General features: G+C 41.8%; 1 protein-coding gene across 3 annotated transcripts in view; it reads left to right on the forward strand.

Annotated features, from left to right (window-relative positions):
* Nucleotides 1–20,858, forward strand: part of CAB39L (calcium binding protein 39 like) — a 72,912-nt gene that overhangs the window by 13,177 nt on the left and 38,877 nt on the right. For 2 of the 3 annotated variants that reach the window (XM_054077937.1, XM_054077947.1), the window contains exon 2: nucleotides 17,791–17,939. In XM_054077937.1, the coding sequence (XP_053933912.1) occupies nucleotides 17,838–17,939 (102 nt within the window). In that variant the 5' untranslated portion in view covers nucleotides 17,791–17,837. Of the gene's footprint in view, nucleotides 1–8,018; nucleotides 8,235–17,790; nucleotides 17,940–20,858 lie in introns of all 3 variants that reach the window. The other variant, XM_054077927.1, reaches the window with a different exon arrangement.

Raw genomic sequence — 20,858 nt, forward strand, 5'->3', positions numbered from 1 at the left:
AAAAGACCTGGAAGTGCTGTTTGACAGCTAGCTGAACATGAGCCAGCAGTGTGCTCAGGTGGCCAAGGAGGCCAATGGCATCCTGGCTGGTATCAGAAATGGTGTGGCCAGCAGGACCAGGGAACTGATTGCCCCCTGTACTTGCTACTGATGAGGTCACACCTCAAATACTGTGTTCGATTTTGGGCCCCTCATTATGAGAAAGACACTGAGGTACTGAAATGTGTGGAAAGAAGAGCAACGGAGCTGGGGAGAGGTCTGGAGCACAAGTCTTATGAGGCATGGCCGAGGGAGCTGGGGTTGTTTAGTCTGCAGAAGAGAAGGTGAGGGGAGACCTTATCGCTCTCTACAACTGCCTGAAAGGAGGTTGTAGTGAGGTGGATGTCGGTCTCCTTTTATAAGTAGCAAGTGATAGGACGAGAGGAAATGTCCTCGAGTTGCACCTTAGGAGGTTTAGATTGGATGTTAAGAAGCTACTTCACTGAAAGGTTTGTCAAACTCTGGAACTGGCTGCCCTGGGAAGTTGTTGAGTCACTATCCCTGGAGGTATTAAAAAGATGGGTAGATGTTGGGCTTAGTTTCAGTGGTGGACCAGGCAGTATTAAGTTTATGTTTGGACCCTATAATCTTAATGGTCTTTTCCGACCTAAATGACTCTATGGTTCTATGACTATGGTATAAATATTGTAATTGTTTTTGCAAAGATGCTAGACAACTTCTCTTGTCTGGGCAGACACAGTCTGAGACTTCTTTTTCATTTGTGACTGCTACACCTTACTCAGTGTCAGTGTTAATCATGACCTTTTTTTCGTATTGGACATCAGTCTTTTACCCTTCAGAAATGTAGATTTTTATAGCAGATCAAATTATTTCCTGAATGCACACTGCAAAAGGACATACAGGAGAAAAATTATCCGTTGCTTCTGTGGGAAGAGAGCAGATCTGTAAATTGCCATTATCGTGAGAAAGCAGTCACTCCCTAAACTATTTCCAGAGGTGTGATAATGCCTGTAAGTATGGATCTGTGTGCTGTGTAATAAAGGAGCTGTCAGATTTCATTGGGAGATGTGTAGAGGAGTGGTGTTTGCCAAGAAGATTTCCATTGGTGTATTTGACCCGTTACAACTTGTACACCTAGAGCTTGCCATTTATGTCATGTGGTGAGTTATTTTCTTCCAAGTATCCAGAGCCTGTCAAGAATCTTCATTGTTGAGGCTACCTGGGAGGAGAGTTGAATGAAAGTCTGATCTGGAGTGATGGTTCCTATCTACTGGCACTCTTTAACAGTACATTTTAGAGTGCACATCCTTGGGTGTCTGCTTGGTGCCACCTCAGATTTCTCCTACTAAAATGGATGCTATTGTGAGTGCCTCGCAGGAGTGCTTAGCTTGTATTCCAAATTAAGTTTAATTTTTTGGTTTTGCAAGTTGTCTTGAGACTATTTGATGAAAAATGCTTAAGACTTCTATGGTAGTGATCAATAAAGGAAAAGTCTTAAATCCAAACTGCTTTACAGCTTGTCAGAAATGGAGGCATACATTATGCTTAACAAAATTATTGTCATCAGAAGGTGGTTGATGTGCCTGGTGTTTTCACTGCACTTCACCATTAGTGAGATGAATGTGCATTAATATAGCTTTCAGCTTCAGGCACTATTATGAAGTTGAAAATTTTGTTTAGAGGTGCTCATTGTCTTCCACCACCAGGGAAGTTGTAGGGAACATATATATTTTTTTTGCGCAGGTGAGCATGTTAGAAGGGGATGTCTTAACGTGCAGTACTCTATGCTGTCTTACTGACTTGTGCCTGACATTAAAAAGTTGCTTGACAAAGTTATGTGGAATCCAGCAACTGAATTCAGTATTTGCAAGAAGACTAAACAGCATTAACATTGTTTGACTATTTCAGGAATGGGAGATGGCAGATAAGTGCTGTTATACACTTGAAAGAATTTTGCAGTGTAATGAAGAGAAGTGGCAGCAGTGATGCAAGGATGTCTTCCAGCGTACTGGACAGCAAGAGATTCTTTGGCTACATAAAAGTTTTGTTTGTTGCTACTGTAAATAACATCTTTTTTAGTGTGCTGCATTATAAACTTTGAAATTGGGCCTCTCGTGGTATGCGTGTGATGTAAGGTTAAATTTAAGATCTTCAGCAAAGCCTTCTTTCTTGTTCCTTCTGAAATGAGCTTTCCTTTTCACATTTTTAATTCTGTGGATGGACCTTAAACAAACAAACATGACCACTGAAGTCACTGACTCTGTAGAGTTGAAATTGAAGGAGTTTGTAGAGGTGAAGGCTTTAATTGTACAAAGAATACCTGCTCAGCTCTTCAGGGAGATACTGATTTTGGAGAAATACTTTGTGTTGGCATACATCAACAGGTAAAAAGCATGACGCTGTCATGAGTTTCCTGTTCCTCCACTCATAAATGCATGTAGTGATAGGACGAGGGACAATGGCTATAAATTGCAGAGGGGCAGATTTAGACTAGACATAAGGAGGAATTTCTTCACAATAAGAGTGGTGAGGCACTGGCACAGGTTGCCCAGGGAAGCTGTGGCTGCCCCATCCCTGGAGATGTTCAAGACCAGGTTGGATGGGAGGTGTCCCTGCCTATGGCAGAGGGGTTGGAACTGGATGATATTTAAGGTCCCTTCCAACACAAACCATTCTATGAGTCTGTGATTCTATTCTATAAAAGTGGGAGTGCAGGTATTTCTTAATTGATTTGGAGACACAGTAGATAGGGGATGAGATTAGCATTTTATAAGTGACCCTTTAGAGAGCCATAACATTTTAATCTGTTTAATTTGTTTTATTTTTCAGCTGTTGGGCTTTAGTAAACTCCTGTTTAGACATAATTCCTCTCTGAGGTGGGAATATGCAGGGAAAGGGATTAATTTTAGCTGACTTTCTCTAAGGGTGAAGCTGATGGATGCCTTTAAAATGTTTTAAGTGTTTAATACACTGGCCCATACCAGCAGGTCCAGGGAAGTTATTCTCCCTCTGTACTCGGCACTGGTGAGACCGCACCTCGAGTACTGTGTTCAGTTCTGGACCCCTCACCACAAGAAGGATGCTGAGGTGCTGGAGCGTGTCCAGAGAAGAGCAATGAAGCTGGTGAAGGGGCTGGAGAACAAGTCGTACGAGGAGCAGCTGAGAGAGCTGGGGTTGTTTAGCCTGGAGAAGAGGAGGCTGAGGGGAGACCTTATTACTCTCTACAACTACCTGAAAGGAGGTTGTGGAGAGGAGGGAGCTGGCCTCTTCTCCCAAGTGACGGGGGACAGGACAAGAGGGAATGGCCTGAAGCTCCGTCATGGGAGGTTCAGGTTGGATATCAGAAAAAAATTCTTCACAGAAAGAGTCATTGGGTACTGGAACAGACTGCCCAGGGAGGTGGTCGAGTCACCTTCCCTGGAGGTGTTTAAGGAACGGGTGGATGAAGTGCTGAGGGACATGCTTTAGGGAGTGTCAGGAGTGGTTGAACTCGATGATCCAATGGGTCCTTTCCAACCTTGTGATTCTGTGATTCTGTGTATTTAACATAAAAGTTTCCAGTAGAAAGGCTAGTGTCCGTGTGTGATCTCTGGAATGATATACATGTGAACAATATGTTCAGAAAAAACTCCTGAGCAGTTTATAAGAGTTAGTGCAGCCCTATTAAAAAAAAAAAAAATAAATTCTCAGCAGTTCTTTATATTTGCATTAAATAAAACAGAGAGGAAAAGGCAGTATGTCCTTAAAAGCACTAGAGGGAGCCAGGAGGAAGAGAAGGGGAAAACCACTGAAGGCATATTTGCATTTTTGGGAGCAGCTTATACAAAGCATCCATTTAAATCCTCCCGCTTACTTCAGCTAAAATGCAGCTTCAGGTCAGCCACTGACCCTGGCTGCTCTCTGTTCCCCCATGCTTTGCTGAAGACAATTCAACTTTCTAGACCTCAGGGAGGCCAGAAGCTTTTAAAATTATCATAAGGGAAACTACCTGCCCCTTCACAGAGTGTACCCCCTTTTTTTTTTGGCCTTGTTTTGTATCTGGACAAGGAGCCAAAGGTTAATTTGCCTCTTGGTGGCTTTTTTTGGGGGGATGATTGGAGTATAGGCTCAGTTCTGAGCTTGTCTCCTTCCGAGTTTATGTGGGTGAGAAAGTGAGAACATTAGGATGTTAGTGTATCTCTGTGTTGAGGATCTATTAGATGAAGAAGAGTTTTAGTGGCATTAATTTTGAGTGGCCACGTTGCTCTTGCAGGAGATCTGAGGAAAATGAGTGTCTGTGAGCTTGTAAAATAACATACAAGCATGAAGTTACAGTAAAGTCCTTCCTCATATTTTTTTAGGTTTTCAGCATGTTGTTGGGCACACTTTTTGTATTGCTTTGTCACAGAGCTAAATGCCTTGACTTAAAGTGTAACAGCTTTATGATGTGGATAATATAAGCAATTTGGGTTCTGTTCCCCCCCCCCCAATAAATTGCGGTCATGTTGACCTCTAGGATGAAATCTCACTGGGGAGGGTAGGTCTTTAGTTTTCAAGGTTCACAGGGTGGAGGAATCTTTTAGCATCTTAAAGTTTCTCTTCTTGATAATCCAGTTTTACACAACTGAACCTGTCACTGTGGAGAATTGAATTTTGATGGCCTGGGGCCATGGCCTTGAGCAGTTTCAGGGGAGAAGAAAGAAATCTTTTGTTGTTATTATCTGAGGCTGCCTAGGGCTTTGAAATGCTGGAAATCATTTCAGAGGAGGTAGACAGACTGGAAGGTGGTGATTAAATGAGCAGATAATATATATATACTGCATGTTTATCATCCGCCTCTGTAATTTATTGCTACCACACTCATTGTTCAAGCTCCTTAATTTCTCTTTTCCACTTTAGAAAGTAAATGGAAAGGGCAGGAATAATGGAATGGGGTTTTCTTCCTTTGGTCTTTATGAGATGGCATGATTTTAAGTTACGAAAACAAGGACAAACATTTCTCAAAAGTACTCTAACCATGCTTTAGCCTGAGGACTCAACTCATTGTAAAGGAAACGAATGTAATGGAATGTAAATATGTGGAGGCTGGAGTCCTTTAGCAGTGCACAGAGATATTTTTTTTTCAGTGTACTTTGAGACTATAAACAGTTGTTGGCTGTTCGTAATTACATTATTCCAGACTTGAGATGGCCACAAATTATTAATTGAAGCAAACATTTCTTTTGAAATATTTAATAACCTCTCAGCAACAAGAAGAAAACCAACCCAGGTAGAAGCACTAAGTAATTATGGCTCAATTCCTGTTGGATTGTTCAGAATATTTTCTTGTTATCTAAGAATTCACTGCACTGAAGATGAAACAGAATATTGGAAAAGCAGAGATTTTTTTTTTCCCTTTAGCTATTCTGCTTTGCACTGTTTTTCCTGCTGCAATGCAGAGATGGAGGCAGGCAGGTTTCTTGCTCTCCTGGCATGTAGAGGGCTCCAAGCCCGAAAGTATTGCCTCATGTAGAACACTTGCAGAGTTGAACTGTAAGTTGAGTGCATATTCAATTTACACCTCAGAACCAGCAAACCAGACATATTTAGTCCAAAACAGAGGATGCTATTTTCTAGATAATGTTCTTATGCTTCTGGAGTGCTGCTTACTGAGAACGGTCTGTGAATACTTCAGGGAACTCAGTGATACGCAGATTATCCAGCGGAGCGGGATAATGTGCAACTAAACCAGCTTTTGTTGTTGGTTATTCAATCTTTTTTGTAATTATTCAGTTGCAGGTAGTTTTAAACTCTACCAGGCACCACAGTGGTGTCTTTTTACCTGTTGAAGTAGTGGTAGATGCACTACAGAAAGGACTTAATTTCCCTTGGGAGAGGGGTAGAAAAAGAACTATTCTCTTAAAAGTATGTAGTAGAAATTGATTTAAGGCGCTTGCATTTTTGTGTTGCCTTAGGAAAAGCCAATACCTTCAGTAGTAGCCCAAGGTCAGAGTCTTTATCATTTGACTTCTGCTATGATGTTTACCCAACAGCCACAGTATCCAATAAAAAAAAAAGGGCCAACCCTGCAATGGGTGTAAGATGCTGAGGTGCTGCCGGTGCCCCTTCTCTCTCCATGCCGAGCTGTGGGAGATCAAAGGCACCTGTGAAACAGTGCCCACAGCTGGCTTTTACCCCCAGGTCCTTCATATTGTGAAATGCTGGCCTGTGCTGGCTGTTCACATGCCTGCTAAGCTTCGTGAAGAAAGATGCCACTTCACAGAGTGGTTCATCCCACTCCAAGCTTTCTCTGGCAGTGGCCTGGAGAGGAAACCTGTCCCAGGTGTCTAATGTGAAACATTTAGTTCTGTGCTGGAGGAATGTCTCACTACGGGTTTGGAGCAGAAATTGCCACTTTATGTCACTTGTTGCAGTGCTTTTGGGTGCAGCAGGAGCAACTCTAGTGCCTGTTCCCAGTACTGTTCAGGGCAGTCTGAAAACATGGGGCTGAGGTATCTGGGTGATCTGTTAGTTAAAGCATAAGCACAATCAGCGGCATGCTTTACAGATAAGTTGAGAGCACACATCTCCTGATCAGAGGTCGACTTGGCACCTCCTGTGCAAATGCAGGAGCAAATACAAGGAGGTTAAGGGAGTGGGGACAACTTTTGACGCTGGGCACACTGCTGATTCTTCAAATTGAGGATTTGGGATATTCCTGCTTGCCTTAGTTAGGTGCTGGGATCACTATCAAAGGATGTTAGCCCTTTAAAAGTTGGCTGTTTCATCTCTGTTCCTCAGAAGTTAGGTTTCTTATGCTTTTTTTTGGTTGCCTATAATGTAGAGCTGTGAACAACTACTGCAGGTGAGCACTAAATTAAGATCTGGTAGGACTGTAGTGCTGGTATGCCACAGGGGCTGAGATAAACTCCCCAAGCAAACATTATAACATACAGTATTATTTTTAATAATGTAGGACTTTGGCTGGGCTTTGCCCTGAGGAAGAGGGGATGGGAAGTCTCCCACTGAGCTGGTAAGCTCAGCATAAATACATACTGGGCTCTCATCCTTGCCAGGGCTTGGCTGAGATCTGGGTGAGGATGGAATTTAAATCCCATCCTGCAGTGCGCACGGTGGCTGGTAAAGCATCCTCCTTTCCTCGCTCTCAGTGCCTTAGACAGCCGGGGAGGAGGGCTGAGGGGAGGCACTCGCAGTTCCCTGTGGGAATATGTGGCATTTGCTGAGCAATAGCTGCTGAAGGTGAAGAGACAAGCATTAAAAATTCTTTTAACTACATTTTGCTGTATATGTGTGCTTGATAATAGCCGGTAGCACTTATTTCAGGTTATTTTAATTGTATGATTATTTTTCCCCCTTCACATTAGCCTTTGAAAAAATACTTTAGGCTAATACATTCCTTCAGTGTGATTTAAATTTTGCTGAGGGTATCCTGCAGTGGTTCCCCCCACCTCCCATGTTATTGTGGAAGAGTGTTACCATCTTTACATTATAATGTATTGTCAGGCAGGAGGCGGCTTAACTTCAGCTTCTCCGACAAGGCTCTGCAGAATGACGTTGATTTTATTGTTGTCTTGTTAAAACAACCCACTGTTGGGCTCCTCATTTGCATTCTCAGCAGGATAGCAAGGTGAATAATTTAATTCCAGCAGCCTCTGCCACGTGATGGTGCGAGGGCCCATCAGCGATGCCTCCCCTGCACCGACAGACTTCGGAGGGGAATGGAAACTTACAGAAGTGATGTGAAATCATCGCATCTCCTCCCTTAACCCTAGAGAAACCTCTCGGCGGAGCAGTTGCTTCTTCCTCTGCTTTTCCACGTGTTCCTCTGACGTGGAGTTTGAGGGGGGGTTGAGCCTGTGAGCAAGATGTGCTGAGGGATTGGGAAGCGAGTAGGGCGGTGGGGAAAATGCACACCCAGGCATGGAGCTAGTTGGAGCAGGAACGGCAAGAAGGAGTCCGACAGCGGGGAGTGGAAATTTACAGCTGCTTGTGAGCGCCTGTGCATGTTCAAGTGATCCTTTCTGCTAACGCTTTTCCAGAGGCTGACGGTTGCTCGGCAGAAGAAGAGCAGGAGGCTAAATCGCATGAGCCCTTGTCTCTGCCACGTGTCGATAATTGGGAAAAAGCGGAATTAAATGGAAGATAACTGAAGGTGACTGCTGGCGGTGTGGGCTGTGGGAAGGCGGCAGAGCTGTCTTCAGCACCTGGCCATGGGGCTGCCCAGGGCTGCCTAGGAGCCCTCACCTTTCCACGCAGTAAGTGTCAGCTGGGGTGATGTCCTCTCCATGACAGAAAGTTAAAGGATTTCATAAAACTTTTATTTTTCCAGGTAGCACCAGCCTTGTCATAAACCCACTTGCGTGCTTCTTCTCGATACTTACGCTGTTAGCTTTTTATGGCTTTGTAAACTGTGTTACCAGGAGTGGCTTTTTAAAGCAGGCAACCCTAAACAATACTCCTCCTGTTACATAAGGCGCTGGCTCCACGACCAAGCGCTCCGTGTCCATGGAATATCTCTGGAAATGGCTTTATTTACAGTGCAGTTTCCAAAAATAAAATATCTGCAATATATCATTTCTCTTGCTCCTCTTCACTGACTGCCTGCAGCTGCGGAGTGGCTCTTGAGATGCAGAGGAATGAGAGTGGGAAACGGTTAGAGATGAAGGGAAGATGAGTGCATGAGTGAACTGTCACAAGAAAAAGCATATGCAAATTAACCATCTCATTATCTGCAGTCAATAGGTCTTGTCTAAGACCTATTAGCAATGAAATGTTAATTCTGTGAAATGGGCTGTTCATGAAGTCATTCTCAGGGAGAACTTTTATGGTGCTTAAGGGAAGCTTTTCTTCTGAGCAAAGTCTCTTTCTTGGACTAGTATTAGTAGTAAAGTGAAATTACTGCTATAGCAAATTATTTTAATGCATACTGAAGCTATTGAAAGTTACACATCAGGCTTGCTAAAGGCATGGTCAAGTGAATACTGTGTAGAGAGGTAACTTTCAGTAATACTGAACAAAGCCCCAAAATAGTATTCATGATCTTTGCTATTGGCTCTACCTATGTTATTTAAATTATATTGCCATTTTCCATTATTTCTACAGGTGTTATTCCTACTTGAAATGGAAATTCTACTACATTCTACTACAGGAAATTTAACTTAGTTTCCCTTTTACTTAAGTAAGTGAAAAGCAGTTAAGGGCTGTAACCTTAGAATTGTGTATACTTCAGAGACGTTATTTGAAAGACCTCTTTCTGCATGACTGAGCTTGTGGGAGTTCTGCTGTGAACTACAGATAGGCATAGAACTGAATTCTTAATTATTTTAGGTTTGAAAGACCTCCATGGAGACAAATGGAAATAGGGATCCAAATATTCTTGACTCGTTCCTGCATATTTCGTAGCTGTAAAATCTGCTGGTTTCTTATCTTTCTACTTTTGTTCAACTTAAAGGAATAACCTACTACTTCCATTTTGTTACCATGAGTGGGAGCATCTCTGTATCACAAATAGTCCTGTGATACAGAGATGATCAATGCTGGTGTGAGTATGGTGCTACAGGAAGCCATTTCTTCATGGGTTTAGAATCTGTTGCAGTGTACAAATATTATTTTACAATAATTATTTTTAATAGTAGTAGATGTGGTAGCACAGAACTTGTCACAATAAAAGGACACTAGACAGTGGAGTCAAACACTCAAAAAGTTTCTAGCTTTAATTCTGGCATTAATCGGTACAAATGTAGTCTATGTTCTATCCCACTTGGGATACTTATATTCACAAGTTCTGGGTTTGGGTGGTGAACACCTGACCTGTAGCAGCTGATCCAGTAGCCTTGTCTCTCTACCATCCCTCCCTCCCCTTCTTCCCCTTTTGTGCTGGTAGAGCTTTCTGTAAGACAGTGGGAAGAAATGGACTGAAAACCAGTGTAACATTTTTTTTCCCCACCAGGCTATTTTTCGTTAAACTGTGTCTGTTCCCTGACCTGGCTCACCATGTGTCCCTGCAAACAGCTCTTGCTCTCCAACAGAGGCTGTAGGGATGTGAATAGATGCGGAGCAGGGTGGCAGCATTATGGAACAAAGTGTTTATCCAGCTGTGGTCCTCCATGACCAGATAGCTATTCCATGTTTCATTTTATCCCCCATGTTTGCTGAGAGACTATATAGGCCTTTCGGATTTTACTGAATGGGCATTCAAACAATTAAAAATAGAATTATTAATTTATTTGAGTGCTGCCATAGAGCTACACCATGGGACTTTAGTGGAGCATCATCATGAATGCCTATATTTTTCACCAAAAGGGTCATCAGGCACTGGAACAGGCTGTCCAGGGAGGTGGTTGAGCCACCATCCGTAGAGGTATTTAAAAGACAGGTAGATGAGGTACTTAAGGATATGGTTTAGTGGCAGATAGGTGTGGTTGGACTGGATGATCTCAGAGGTCTTTTCCAACTTGGTGATTCTATGATTCTATGATTCTTATTCTCATTCTGTAGAGATGGTCAGATTAAGGGCAGAGCTGCCTCCTTATTTTCCGTGTCTGATCTTCAGGATGCTTGCATCTGTTAAAAAAGGTGATTGCGGCGATGGTAGGCATTACTGCAATGTTTTGTGTGTTCAGATGAAGTTTCAGTCATGCAACAAGTAGCCAACAGCAGGTTGTATGATGAGTAAATTCTTGAGGTTTTGGAGTAGTTTTGTTACCAAGCAGTGGCAGCATTCATTTACCCTAACCATAAAACTGTCCTCTCCTATTAATCTTTTGTCTCACTTGCAGTGTACTTTCCAAAATCTGCAGCTCTGAGGATTTGCAGAGAGGTTACTTGTGTAGCCTGGATTCCTTATGCGTATCGAATGAAACATGGGTTGTGTGCGGGGGGTGCGTGGGGGTGACAATTTGGATTTCTCCAGGTGGTCAAATGGCTTTGATCTTCTGGTTTGAGTATGTGACTCTGTAATTCCAGTAGTTTTCCCAAATATTGCAGGAAGAAGAAATGAGGGAATGAGGCATCTCTTTTATTATGAAGGCAAAATTATGAACAAAATGCGCTCATACAGGTCTTAAACATATGAGTCTCAGGCAAACTGGGGTGAATGGAAAAATGAAAGTCTTTTTTCTGTTAAAAAAGCTCTCACCCAAGATGAATTACTGAAATGTTTTGATTCTGATCAATAAGTTGATGAAGGTTAGGAACTAAGACAAGACAGGAAGAATTTTTTCACTACCATTCATTTTTGAAGAGCAAATGGCTTGTCTGCAGGAACGTCTGCAAAGAGTTCATGGATGGACCCACATGCTTTCTCCCATTCTTGCCTTTGTGGGCAGGAAGAAGCATTTGTTACTGAGCTGCTAAACTGACTCACTTCATAGTGGTCTGAGCTGGTGAGTAGAATGATGTTGCCTTCTGCATTTTCCCTTCATCATGCTTACAAGCTCAGATGCGCTGTAATCTTTTGAGAAAGTATATTTTTAAGAGCAAAGAAATCGTGAAGGGTGCCTATAAACAGAGCTAGATCTCTTACTCTACTTTATAGTTTTATTAAACAGCTCAAATGGCAGTAATTTTTTTAGTGCATTCTCTTTATGATCAGATAAACTGGCAGAAGAGATAGTTTGAAGACAGATAAAGTATTAGCTTTGGTCTCAAATGATCTAGGTTTCATTCCAGACACAGACACTGATTTTTTTTATGTAGCCTTGGGTAAGTATTCTCATCTTATGTGCTTCAGTTTCTCCCTTTGCAGAGGGGCAAAGTAAGAGCAGGTATATAGGTTTCTTTGGAAGTCTGTTTTCCACCTTGGTTAAATGTTTGCAGAGCTGGAGGCCTCTGAGGGAAGGCATATCCTGAGTATGAAGGGATGTTATGTTACCTTTGACAGGCTACTGAATACCCCAATACTCACATCTTGGAAGTCTCATCCACCTCTGGATTCAATTCATTGGTTTGGTCTGCGTGATACACTTTTTTCTTTTTTTCTGACTTGAACAGAAACAGCCAAACTTTTAGAAAATGGTGCTTTAAAATTGCCTTTTGGTGTTTCTGTCACCTACCTAAAATAAAATCAGTGCAATTTTTTTCTCCCAAACAATCAAATATGTTCCTTGAAAGAATTTTTGTAAAAGTAGGTCTCGTAAAATGCGCTGGACTCTCCAGCTCTGGCAGCTGAAATGTCCTATTCATACAGGTGACAATTGCAGGCTTAGGAAATCACTGTTCCTCCTACAATACTGCTGGGATGTTCTCCTGGAGACCAGGGAGAGACAACGTCCAAGACCGGGAGACTCAGTGTGTTGAAATACAACTGTTTCTTGCCTTGGTCTCATAAGCTCCTTGCAAAAGCACCAGTGAAATAACATCATCACAAAATGTTTCCAAAGTTGCCTGGTCCTGCATAACAACTTCAGGAGTGTCCACAGTACCTTTCTGATATTCTAAAAATGTAACCATTAGATGGAAAAAGTTTTCCTAGAAAGTAGCAGTGAAAGAGGCGCATTCATCCCTGCCTCTTGCTGCTAGACAGCGGTGTCCAAAATTTATGAACAGATGTTTTGTAGTGTGTAGAGTAGAGCAGGTCATTTCAGAATCTCAAAGCTCCAATGTTTGGAAAACTTTACATTTTCAGCTTAAGTTTATTCATCATCAGTATATAGCCATTTGCTTCTGAATAAATAAAGTGTTGTTATTTGAGCTGAAATAACTTGTTGTGCTTCCTTGTATTTTCCTTCTAAGCTTACCAAGGGGAGCACTCTTAGTCACCTAAGGGTGCTAGTCTTCCTGTTTTTCTGGCCAGCCTAGGATCGTTCTCTGCACCTGCTCTAATCTCTGTTGCTTTTACTTGACTGCGGGTGTTCAGAATTGTGTACAATGTTCTGTATGAAGTTCCATCGAGACTTTGTATGAAGACAGGCATATGTTTGTGTTTCTACTTGGTTGCTTTCTTAATTCGTCACAAATTAGTGTCTGTCTTTCTCCTGTCTGTAAAATATCAGTGTAGTTACTGGGTATCTGCCTTGTCGTTTCTCATGGTACGTCCTCAGACTGGTGCAGATATTTGTAGAATCGTAGAATGGTTTGAGTTGGAAGGGACCTTTAGAGGTCATATAGTCCAACCCCCCTGTAGTGAGCAGGGACATCTTCAACCGGATCAGGTTGCTCAGAACCCTGTCCAAGCTGACTTTGTTTCCATCTACAACCTCTCTGTCTCCTGTTCAGCATTATCCGAGTGCAAGGTCTTACATGTGGGTCAGGGCAGTCTACAGTTTCAATACAGGATGGGGGATGATGTGATTAAGAGCAGCCCTGCGGAGAAGGACTTGGGGGTGCTGATCAATGAGAAGCTTGACATTAGCCGGCAATGCACGCTCGCAGCCCAGAAGGCCAACCGTATCCTGGGCTGCATCAAAAGAAGCATGGCCAGCAGGGTGAGGGAGGTGATTCTGCCCCTCTATTCCTCTCTTGTGAGACCTCACCTGGAGTATTGTGTCCAATTCTGTAATCCTCAACATAAGAACGATATGGAGCTGTTGGAACAGGTCCAGAGGAGGGCTACAAGGATGATCAGAGGGCTGGATCACCTCCCATTTGAGGACAGGCGGAGAGAGTTGGGCTTGTTCAGCCTGGAGAAGAGAAGGCTCCAAGGAGACCTTATAGCGACCTTCCAGTACCTGAAGGAGCTACAAGAAACCTGGAAGAGGACTGTTCACAAACATTTGTAGTGATAGGACCAGGGGCAATGGGTATAAGCTGGAGAGGGGCAGATTTAGAGTAGATAGAAGGAGGATTTTCTTCACGATGAGAGTGGTGAGGCACTGGCACAGGTTGCCCAGGGAAGTTGTGTCTGCCCCATCCCTGGAGGTGTGGAAGGCCAGATTGGATGGGGTGTTGGGCAGTCTGATCTAGTGGGAGGCGTCCCTGCCCATGTCAGGGAGGTTGGAATTAGATGATCTTTAAGGTTCCTTCCAACTCAAACTATTTTATGATTCTATGATTCTATGATACTTGTCACTCTTAAATTTTATCTCCTTCTTATTATCTCAGTCATTGAGGCCATTCAGTTTCTCAGGTAATGGTATTCCAGACCCCTTCTGTGTTGATAATGTCTTCCTGTTTTGAGTCACCGCAATTTTAGGGTAGGCTCTTATTTCCCATGCCTCTCTAAATAAAACCCTGTCTCCAAATTGCTCTTACCTTCTCAGGTGATCAGTCTCCCTTAAAATGTAATTTTCCTTCAACTAATTTATTTTCTATTATATTCAGTTGAGAGTATTTCCATGTCAGATGCATGTGTTTTACAGTGTTTTCTCTGTCTGAAAATATGTGAAGAATGGCTTGTGGTAAGAGCTACCTTTGGTAAGCCTGTGTTGCATTCTTTCCAGTTGTCACTCATCTTTATATTTCAGTTATTTTTAGACTGGTTTCTTGATGAAATGAAGTTTATGTGGTCGTACTGTCCAAATGTCATCCTAGTTCTCCTCGTCAGGTAACTTCTGAGCTTACTGGCTGATTTGAAGTGACCTTGACAGAGGGCTAGATGCCTGGAAAATACCAAGTTCTAAAGAACGAACTGAAAATAGGTGATGAAAGGAGTAGGGAATTTAAACCAAAATTAGTGCCTCTACTGAAGAGAAGACCTTCCAAATAAAGCTTAGGGAGCAGAGAGCTTATAGAATGAGGAGAACAGGGCAGAAATGCATCAGTTGTGTTAAGACCTTTAGCAAGAGCTCATGCTTTCTTTGATGCTAGAGAATCCAATCATGAAGAGCAAAGCTGGAGGAGAGGAGTCCTTGCTTTGCCAGATCTCTTACGGAATACCTGGCCATAAAACTCAGGAGTACAACTGCCAAATCTCAGGAAAGTGACTTCACACCCATTTGATTCTACCTGTAATTGTGAATAGAATGTGCTCGCTAGAAGCAAAAGGGAGCATAACCTGCTGCTGCCAAGTTGTGTTTTCTAAAGTGATGGATCATCTTTTGCCAGATGTTGATGGGTTAAAAACTGTTTCCTGAAAAGGAATGAAACCAAAAGTGTTCTTCGGTGCACATATGAGGCTCTTGCCCTTTTTCTCTGTCTCCCTCTGTTTGCATATAGCAGATGCTTTGCTTTGTATGTAAGACTAATAAATGAAGTGAAGCAGAGGCTTGGCTCTGTTCAGTGGAGGGATGAGCTGAACAATCTCTTGAGGCCCTTCCTGCCCCATTATCAGTGATTTTGCTGCTGTGATTAGGAAACTGGTCTTCCTATGAAGTGAAAAGAAATGGTATTTTATCACTGAGCAGTACTGTGGTGACTGGGGGTGAGACTGGAACTATATCATGGAAAAGTGCTAGCTTGGCTATTGGAGTTTTATGGCAAAATTAGCGATTGTTTAAATACAGACACCATACTTTATACGGCTGTCTAAGTTGCTTTTTGGGAGGAGAATGTATTTGTAATTTATAGTCAACATTTCATTTAGTGATGTGGACTTCATTTTTTTAAAGTCTCAGAACCTCTAGCTCATGAGTACTGCAACTTAAGAATCAAATTAGCTCCTTTGCTTTGCTCGTGTGAAGGCTTCTGAAAGGGGAAGATGAAGGGATTCCTTCGGCAATCTGAATAAACCTGCCCTGCCTTGCATGAAACTACTTCTCTGAAATGTGACACGCCTATTAAGCTCCTGCTCTCCACCTCTCTCTCTTTTGCATCTTCACAGCCTCTTGCTATGTCTTCCTGGATAATGAAAACATGCAGAATCAGGTCCTTTTTGAAGTGTGTGGTGACTTAATAATCTTCTAATTGCAGCACGTGCAGGACAGGGTGCTTTGCGCTTGCTAGCAGCATTTAAACAAATGTATTGTATGATACTAATATCCCAGTCTTTCCATTGCTTGTATGTAGCTGAATGTGCCCAAACGAGTTAGTCATTAGCATACTCAGCCTTCAGTCTTGCACGTTGGCAAGTTGAGGTGTGAATCTGCTCTGTTGCTGCTCGGATGGTGCTGCCAAAGCCTGCAGTTGTGAGCTCCTTGGGAGCGGGACTCCGCAGCTGAGAGCTCAGCCAAGAAGTGGAGGTTATGTAGCCAAAACTGCAGAAATAAAAATGAGTTTAAACTAAACTTCAAGGAGATTGAAAATGGAAATCTAAAAGAGGGAAGCTTTCAGATGCTGAGCATGAAAACATTCCTGTAAAACTGACCTAGCAACAAATGAGAAGCTATACACAAGTTCACCTACTCTGGACACTGTAAAGGAAATTTTGATTTAAATAAGACTTTTAAAAATATTTCCTGTGTGTCATAGAAACTGTTCTTTGTGAAGATAATCTGCAAAAAATGTTTTAAATAAAATGTCAGGACAGAGCCTGTATATAGTTTTTTTTTTTAAAGCATTTCACTATGGTTTGAGCTTTCGTACTTGACTTTTTTATGTGGTTGTTGTTTATAATTGTTATAGAATTTATATCTAATCTGGGTATTAATTCCATAGGATTAGTTACACATGGATGTATGACACAAATGGGGTGGATGGACCGTGTAGCACGTCAGTAGTGACAATGAAGCATATGAGGTGTGGGATCCTCTGGACAGATGGGAAAATGTTACACCATTCTGTTTTCTTCTTTATACTGTGTGTGTTATGCTTGTTTGATTCTGTCCTTTAAACCTCTTGTATAAAGCTTTTCTGAAATTGTAAAAGTTTAAGAAGAATAAGGAGATCAAAGTGATTCATGTATATATAACAACTAATCTTGAAACTGTCTGTGGAGAGGGCTGGTGATGGTTGTCTTTTGTTGTGAAAAGAGATGAAAGTTTGAGATTATTTTTGCTGTTGTTTTTCTTTACCCCTTCTTCATTAGTGTATTAATTGGAATGCAGTCCAAAGCAGTGCTGTGCTCTCCCTGGGAAGTGGTATTGCCTTAACTACAATATATCCCAACAGTCTGTCCATTGTCTTCAGCAGATCTTTGTATTGGACCCTCAGCAAAACCTGTGGGAATTTGCAACTTAATGTTATGTAGGATCAGAAACTAAGCTGCTTGGTCTTTCATATATGAATATAGTGATGAGGTATTTGCCTTTCTAACCATGCAGAGGAAGAATGTTTTAAATTAAACAAACAAAACCCTTTTTGTTAAAATGCTCAGGCTTTCATTTAAAGGTCATGAAAACATTTGTGTCTGTATTTGGTCCTGATCCTCTGTTCCTTATTTAATCCAGACAGTGTTTTACAAAAGTGAGATCTGACCCACAGATTCTTGAAATCTGTCAGACTTAGGAGACAGCTTAAACTGCTTCCTCTCGAGAAGCTTTAGGCTGAAAAAGAAAGGCAGCTGAAGAAGAAGGAGCGATGGTGGAGAAGCTGGGACCTTCTCTTGCAATGGACGCTCTAAACAAGGGACATTTTTGATACACTGTCGTCTACTGTTAATCTGCATTGTGATGAAACCAGTGAATTTGGGCAGAAGAATAGAATTTTCTCTATCAGAAATCTAGTGGAGCCTGCCAGATATGTAGGGTCCAAAAAATGTTGGTCATGGGCACAGGCTCTCTAGAACGCTGACCTGTAGCTCAGGGGCTTTAGGAGACATTCTGCTGCTATGCCGGTGCTGAGTGGTTGCTTTTCCTGTGCTAATGGTGGCTTGTGAATCCTGGATGACCTTGTACCTGGATGACCTGATAACTGTGAGAACTTCTACTGCTCTACTGAGTAGCTGAAGCAAGATACAGTGCCTGAAGCACCAGCTTTTCTTGTTTATGATGTCTGTGTGTTTTTATTGCATTTTCCTGTAAACCTTAAAAGCTATTTTTGTTTCTTGTTTGATTTAAGGCAGTCCTCTTCTATCCTGAAGGAAGAAATCCAGGTGAAGAAAAACCATGCCTTTGTTTAGTAAATCGCACAAAAATCCTGCCGAGATTGTGAAAATTCTGAAAGAAAACATGACCATATTGGAAAAGCAAGAAAAAAAGACAGACAAGGTATGAGGCCATGTTGTAGAAGACCAGTAAGGTTTTTGTGCTGGGGAAACACTAGAATAAAGGGAATTCTTCAAGTGTTTGTGCAAGCAGAAGCTTTGTGTTTGAATGGTCCTGCTGAAATCAGGGGGGCTTTTGCATAAGTAAAGTACAACAGATTTCAGGATCAAAAAGAAAATGTTGAGATCCAGGAACCTCAGGCAAAACAAAGGGTGGTCTTCAGGTAGTGATGGATTTAACAAAATAGCTTGGAAGCCTTTTTGAAAACTGTTATACCATTGTTTTAGCAGGATGACAAATGAGACTGCCTGTTAATGTCTAGGTACTCACAGAGCAAAACTTCTGATGAACATTGTTCACGTGAAACAGCAAACCTGTATATATCCAGATGTGTGTAAAAGAGATCTCACTCTATCAATCCTGTCCAATCTTCTGGGGGTAGGGCTTCCTAAATAAGCTGTGCTACCCATATTCTAGTTATAGTGCTAGTTTTTTATTAATACTATTGCTCTCCTCTAACTCTGTGACACAGATCCTAGTTACTTTTGCCACTCTCTGTGACCAGCTGAGAAGATGCACCCCAGCATATAAAATGCTCCCAGTTAGGAATTTGTACTTACATAAAATGAAATAATTTTAATTCTTTTTTTTTTTTTTTTTTTTGCATCTGAGACTCTATATTATTACTGTAGTAGGAATATATGATTTTAATTAACAACAAACTAATTTTAGGTTAAAACTGAGTGTCAGTGGAAACAGAAATAGCTGATAAGAGACATTAACCCTATGCAGCTAATGTTTCTGTGTGAATGTTGTGCTTCCCTTACCTTGTGCAGAAACCTGTATGAAAACAAGCAAAAGGTAAGCACAGAGCCCTTCACACTCTTAGTGAAATCCCTTTGAAACGTTTTTGTTCAAAGCAAGTAATTCAGAGTGTGTTAATTATGCAAGATCAGTGACACAGATTTCAGGGAGGCCTCTGGTAGTTGATGTCTCATGCTGAAATACCTTCAGTTAACTGAAAAGCACTGAGAATATTTGACTCTCAACTGAAACCTAAAATAAGTAACTAAATAAACCAACAGAGTCTACTCTCGCCTGCTGCATTTATCCTTTGCAGCCTGATTAAAGAAGACATTCAAAGCAGAAGCTCTAGACTTGGGTTTCTTTTCAATTTGCTTTGCAGCATGACTCCTCTGGGTTGTGGTTTTGAGGATTTCTGGTTTTGAGCTGATTTGTTTATTTGAGTGTCAGTGACAAAGGAAGAGAAATTCAGACTTCTTAGAAAATCAAGAACTCAATGCAGATTTTTCATAGAAGTCAGAACAGCTGGTGTGTGTTTTTCCCACAAAGAAAAAGGAGCATTCCCACAGCATATTAGGATGTCAGGTCGCGGATGTAAAGACGATGCTTATTGTACAGAAGGAAGTTGGGTTTTATATTTTTCTGCTGTATTTTATTGCTGTGAGATGGGGGCTTTTCCTGGGATGAATGTGGGTGATCAGAGGTAAGAGGGAGGGGGGACAGGGCAGTCGCTTCAGCAGCAAGTGAAGAGAACAGCCTTTTTTGTGGCAGTATTTGCACATAAGCTTTACATGGCTTCTTGACTCAGGATTTTGTGCTTCCATGTAGAAGCAGCACATAGGGCCTTTCTCCCTTCAGACGGGAAGATGTGAGACTCCTCAGTAACACTACCTTTCATCTGAAGTTGTGAACTGAGCTGTCCTGGAATAAATACCTGTTTAAGAAAAAAGCCAGATTCATGGCACTGAGTTTAGGGAAGTAAATCAAAGGGAATATCTTTAGTATTGTGACAACAATAAACTTTAAAAAATGGCAGGAAAATTAACTCTTGCAAAACTGATCATCCCATCACATCTCTTACGATCCATACAGGCTTGTAGGCTTGGTAAAACAATTTTTAAATGTTGTTTGCATTTTGAAAAAGAAAGGAAAAGATGATGGGAAGACTTCCAATGGCACACAGGTTTTAAAAATGTGCTCGCTAAATAATACTAATGAATAACATCTTGTCTTTTCATGAGCATGTTTAGAGAAACTGAACAGAAAACAAAAGTAAAGAAAAACAAGCCACGGTGCTGAACTCTGTGCTTTTCAAAACCTTTCAAGGCTTTTAAGTTTACCTCTAATTTGATTGCCAAAGGGAGTTGAAATGTGTCAGTTTCATAGAAAGATTCAGAGGTCTGGCTCCTGCAAGAGCCAAAGACACTGGATATCCCAGAGCTGGTTTTGAACCCTCTGGGCTTATGGAAGTCTGAGAATCAGGACTCTCTGATATTTCATAGTTCTGGCTCCTTGTCACCTTCCATGTGAACTGGAGAGGTGCTATTTCGCTTCACCGTAAAACTGAGGTTCTCAGAACTTCTGAGGTACAACTCACAGCATCCCTGATTTTACTTGCATGCAGAATAGCTTCCAAGTAGAACTTGCCTCAGATGCTTACACAAAAAGATTTATCCTGTGACAACTGAACTGTTATTGTAGTACAGCCAGTGTGGTATGTGGGCTGAGACAGCTAAAAGCTGCTAATACAGCCAGAATTGGCAGAGAAGTGTGGCAAAGCCTAAATTAACTGTGTGGCTAGCTGAGAACCTCCTCATTTCGTTTCCCAGTTAAGAAATCATGAGGAGAAGATGCACTGGGCAGCTGGGGAGGCACGAGGTCAGACAGGGAGAGGCTTGATGTTCCTAATACAGTTTTGTGAAACTTTCTGCAAGAACCATCTGTGCGTCAGAGTGGCTGGTTTTAGATAACACAGAAATGATCATTCCTACCAAACTGTGGCAGTAGGCAAGTAGAGGAAGCTTTACAGCAGGTCAGCTAAGACTTTCTGAGTGAAGTGAAGAGTAGGGAAGACACAACTTGGTAGATAGGTTGCAGAGAAGCCACTTGTAAGTATAA

Source organism: Cuculus canorus, chromosome 1 (genome assembly GCF_017976375.1).
Source record: "Cuculus canorus isolate bCucCan1 chromosome 1, bCucCan1.pri, whole genome shotgun sequence".
Taxonomy (NCBI): Eukaryota; Metazoa; Chordata; class Aves; order Cuculiformes; family Cuculidae; genus Cuculus; species Cuculus canorus.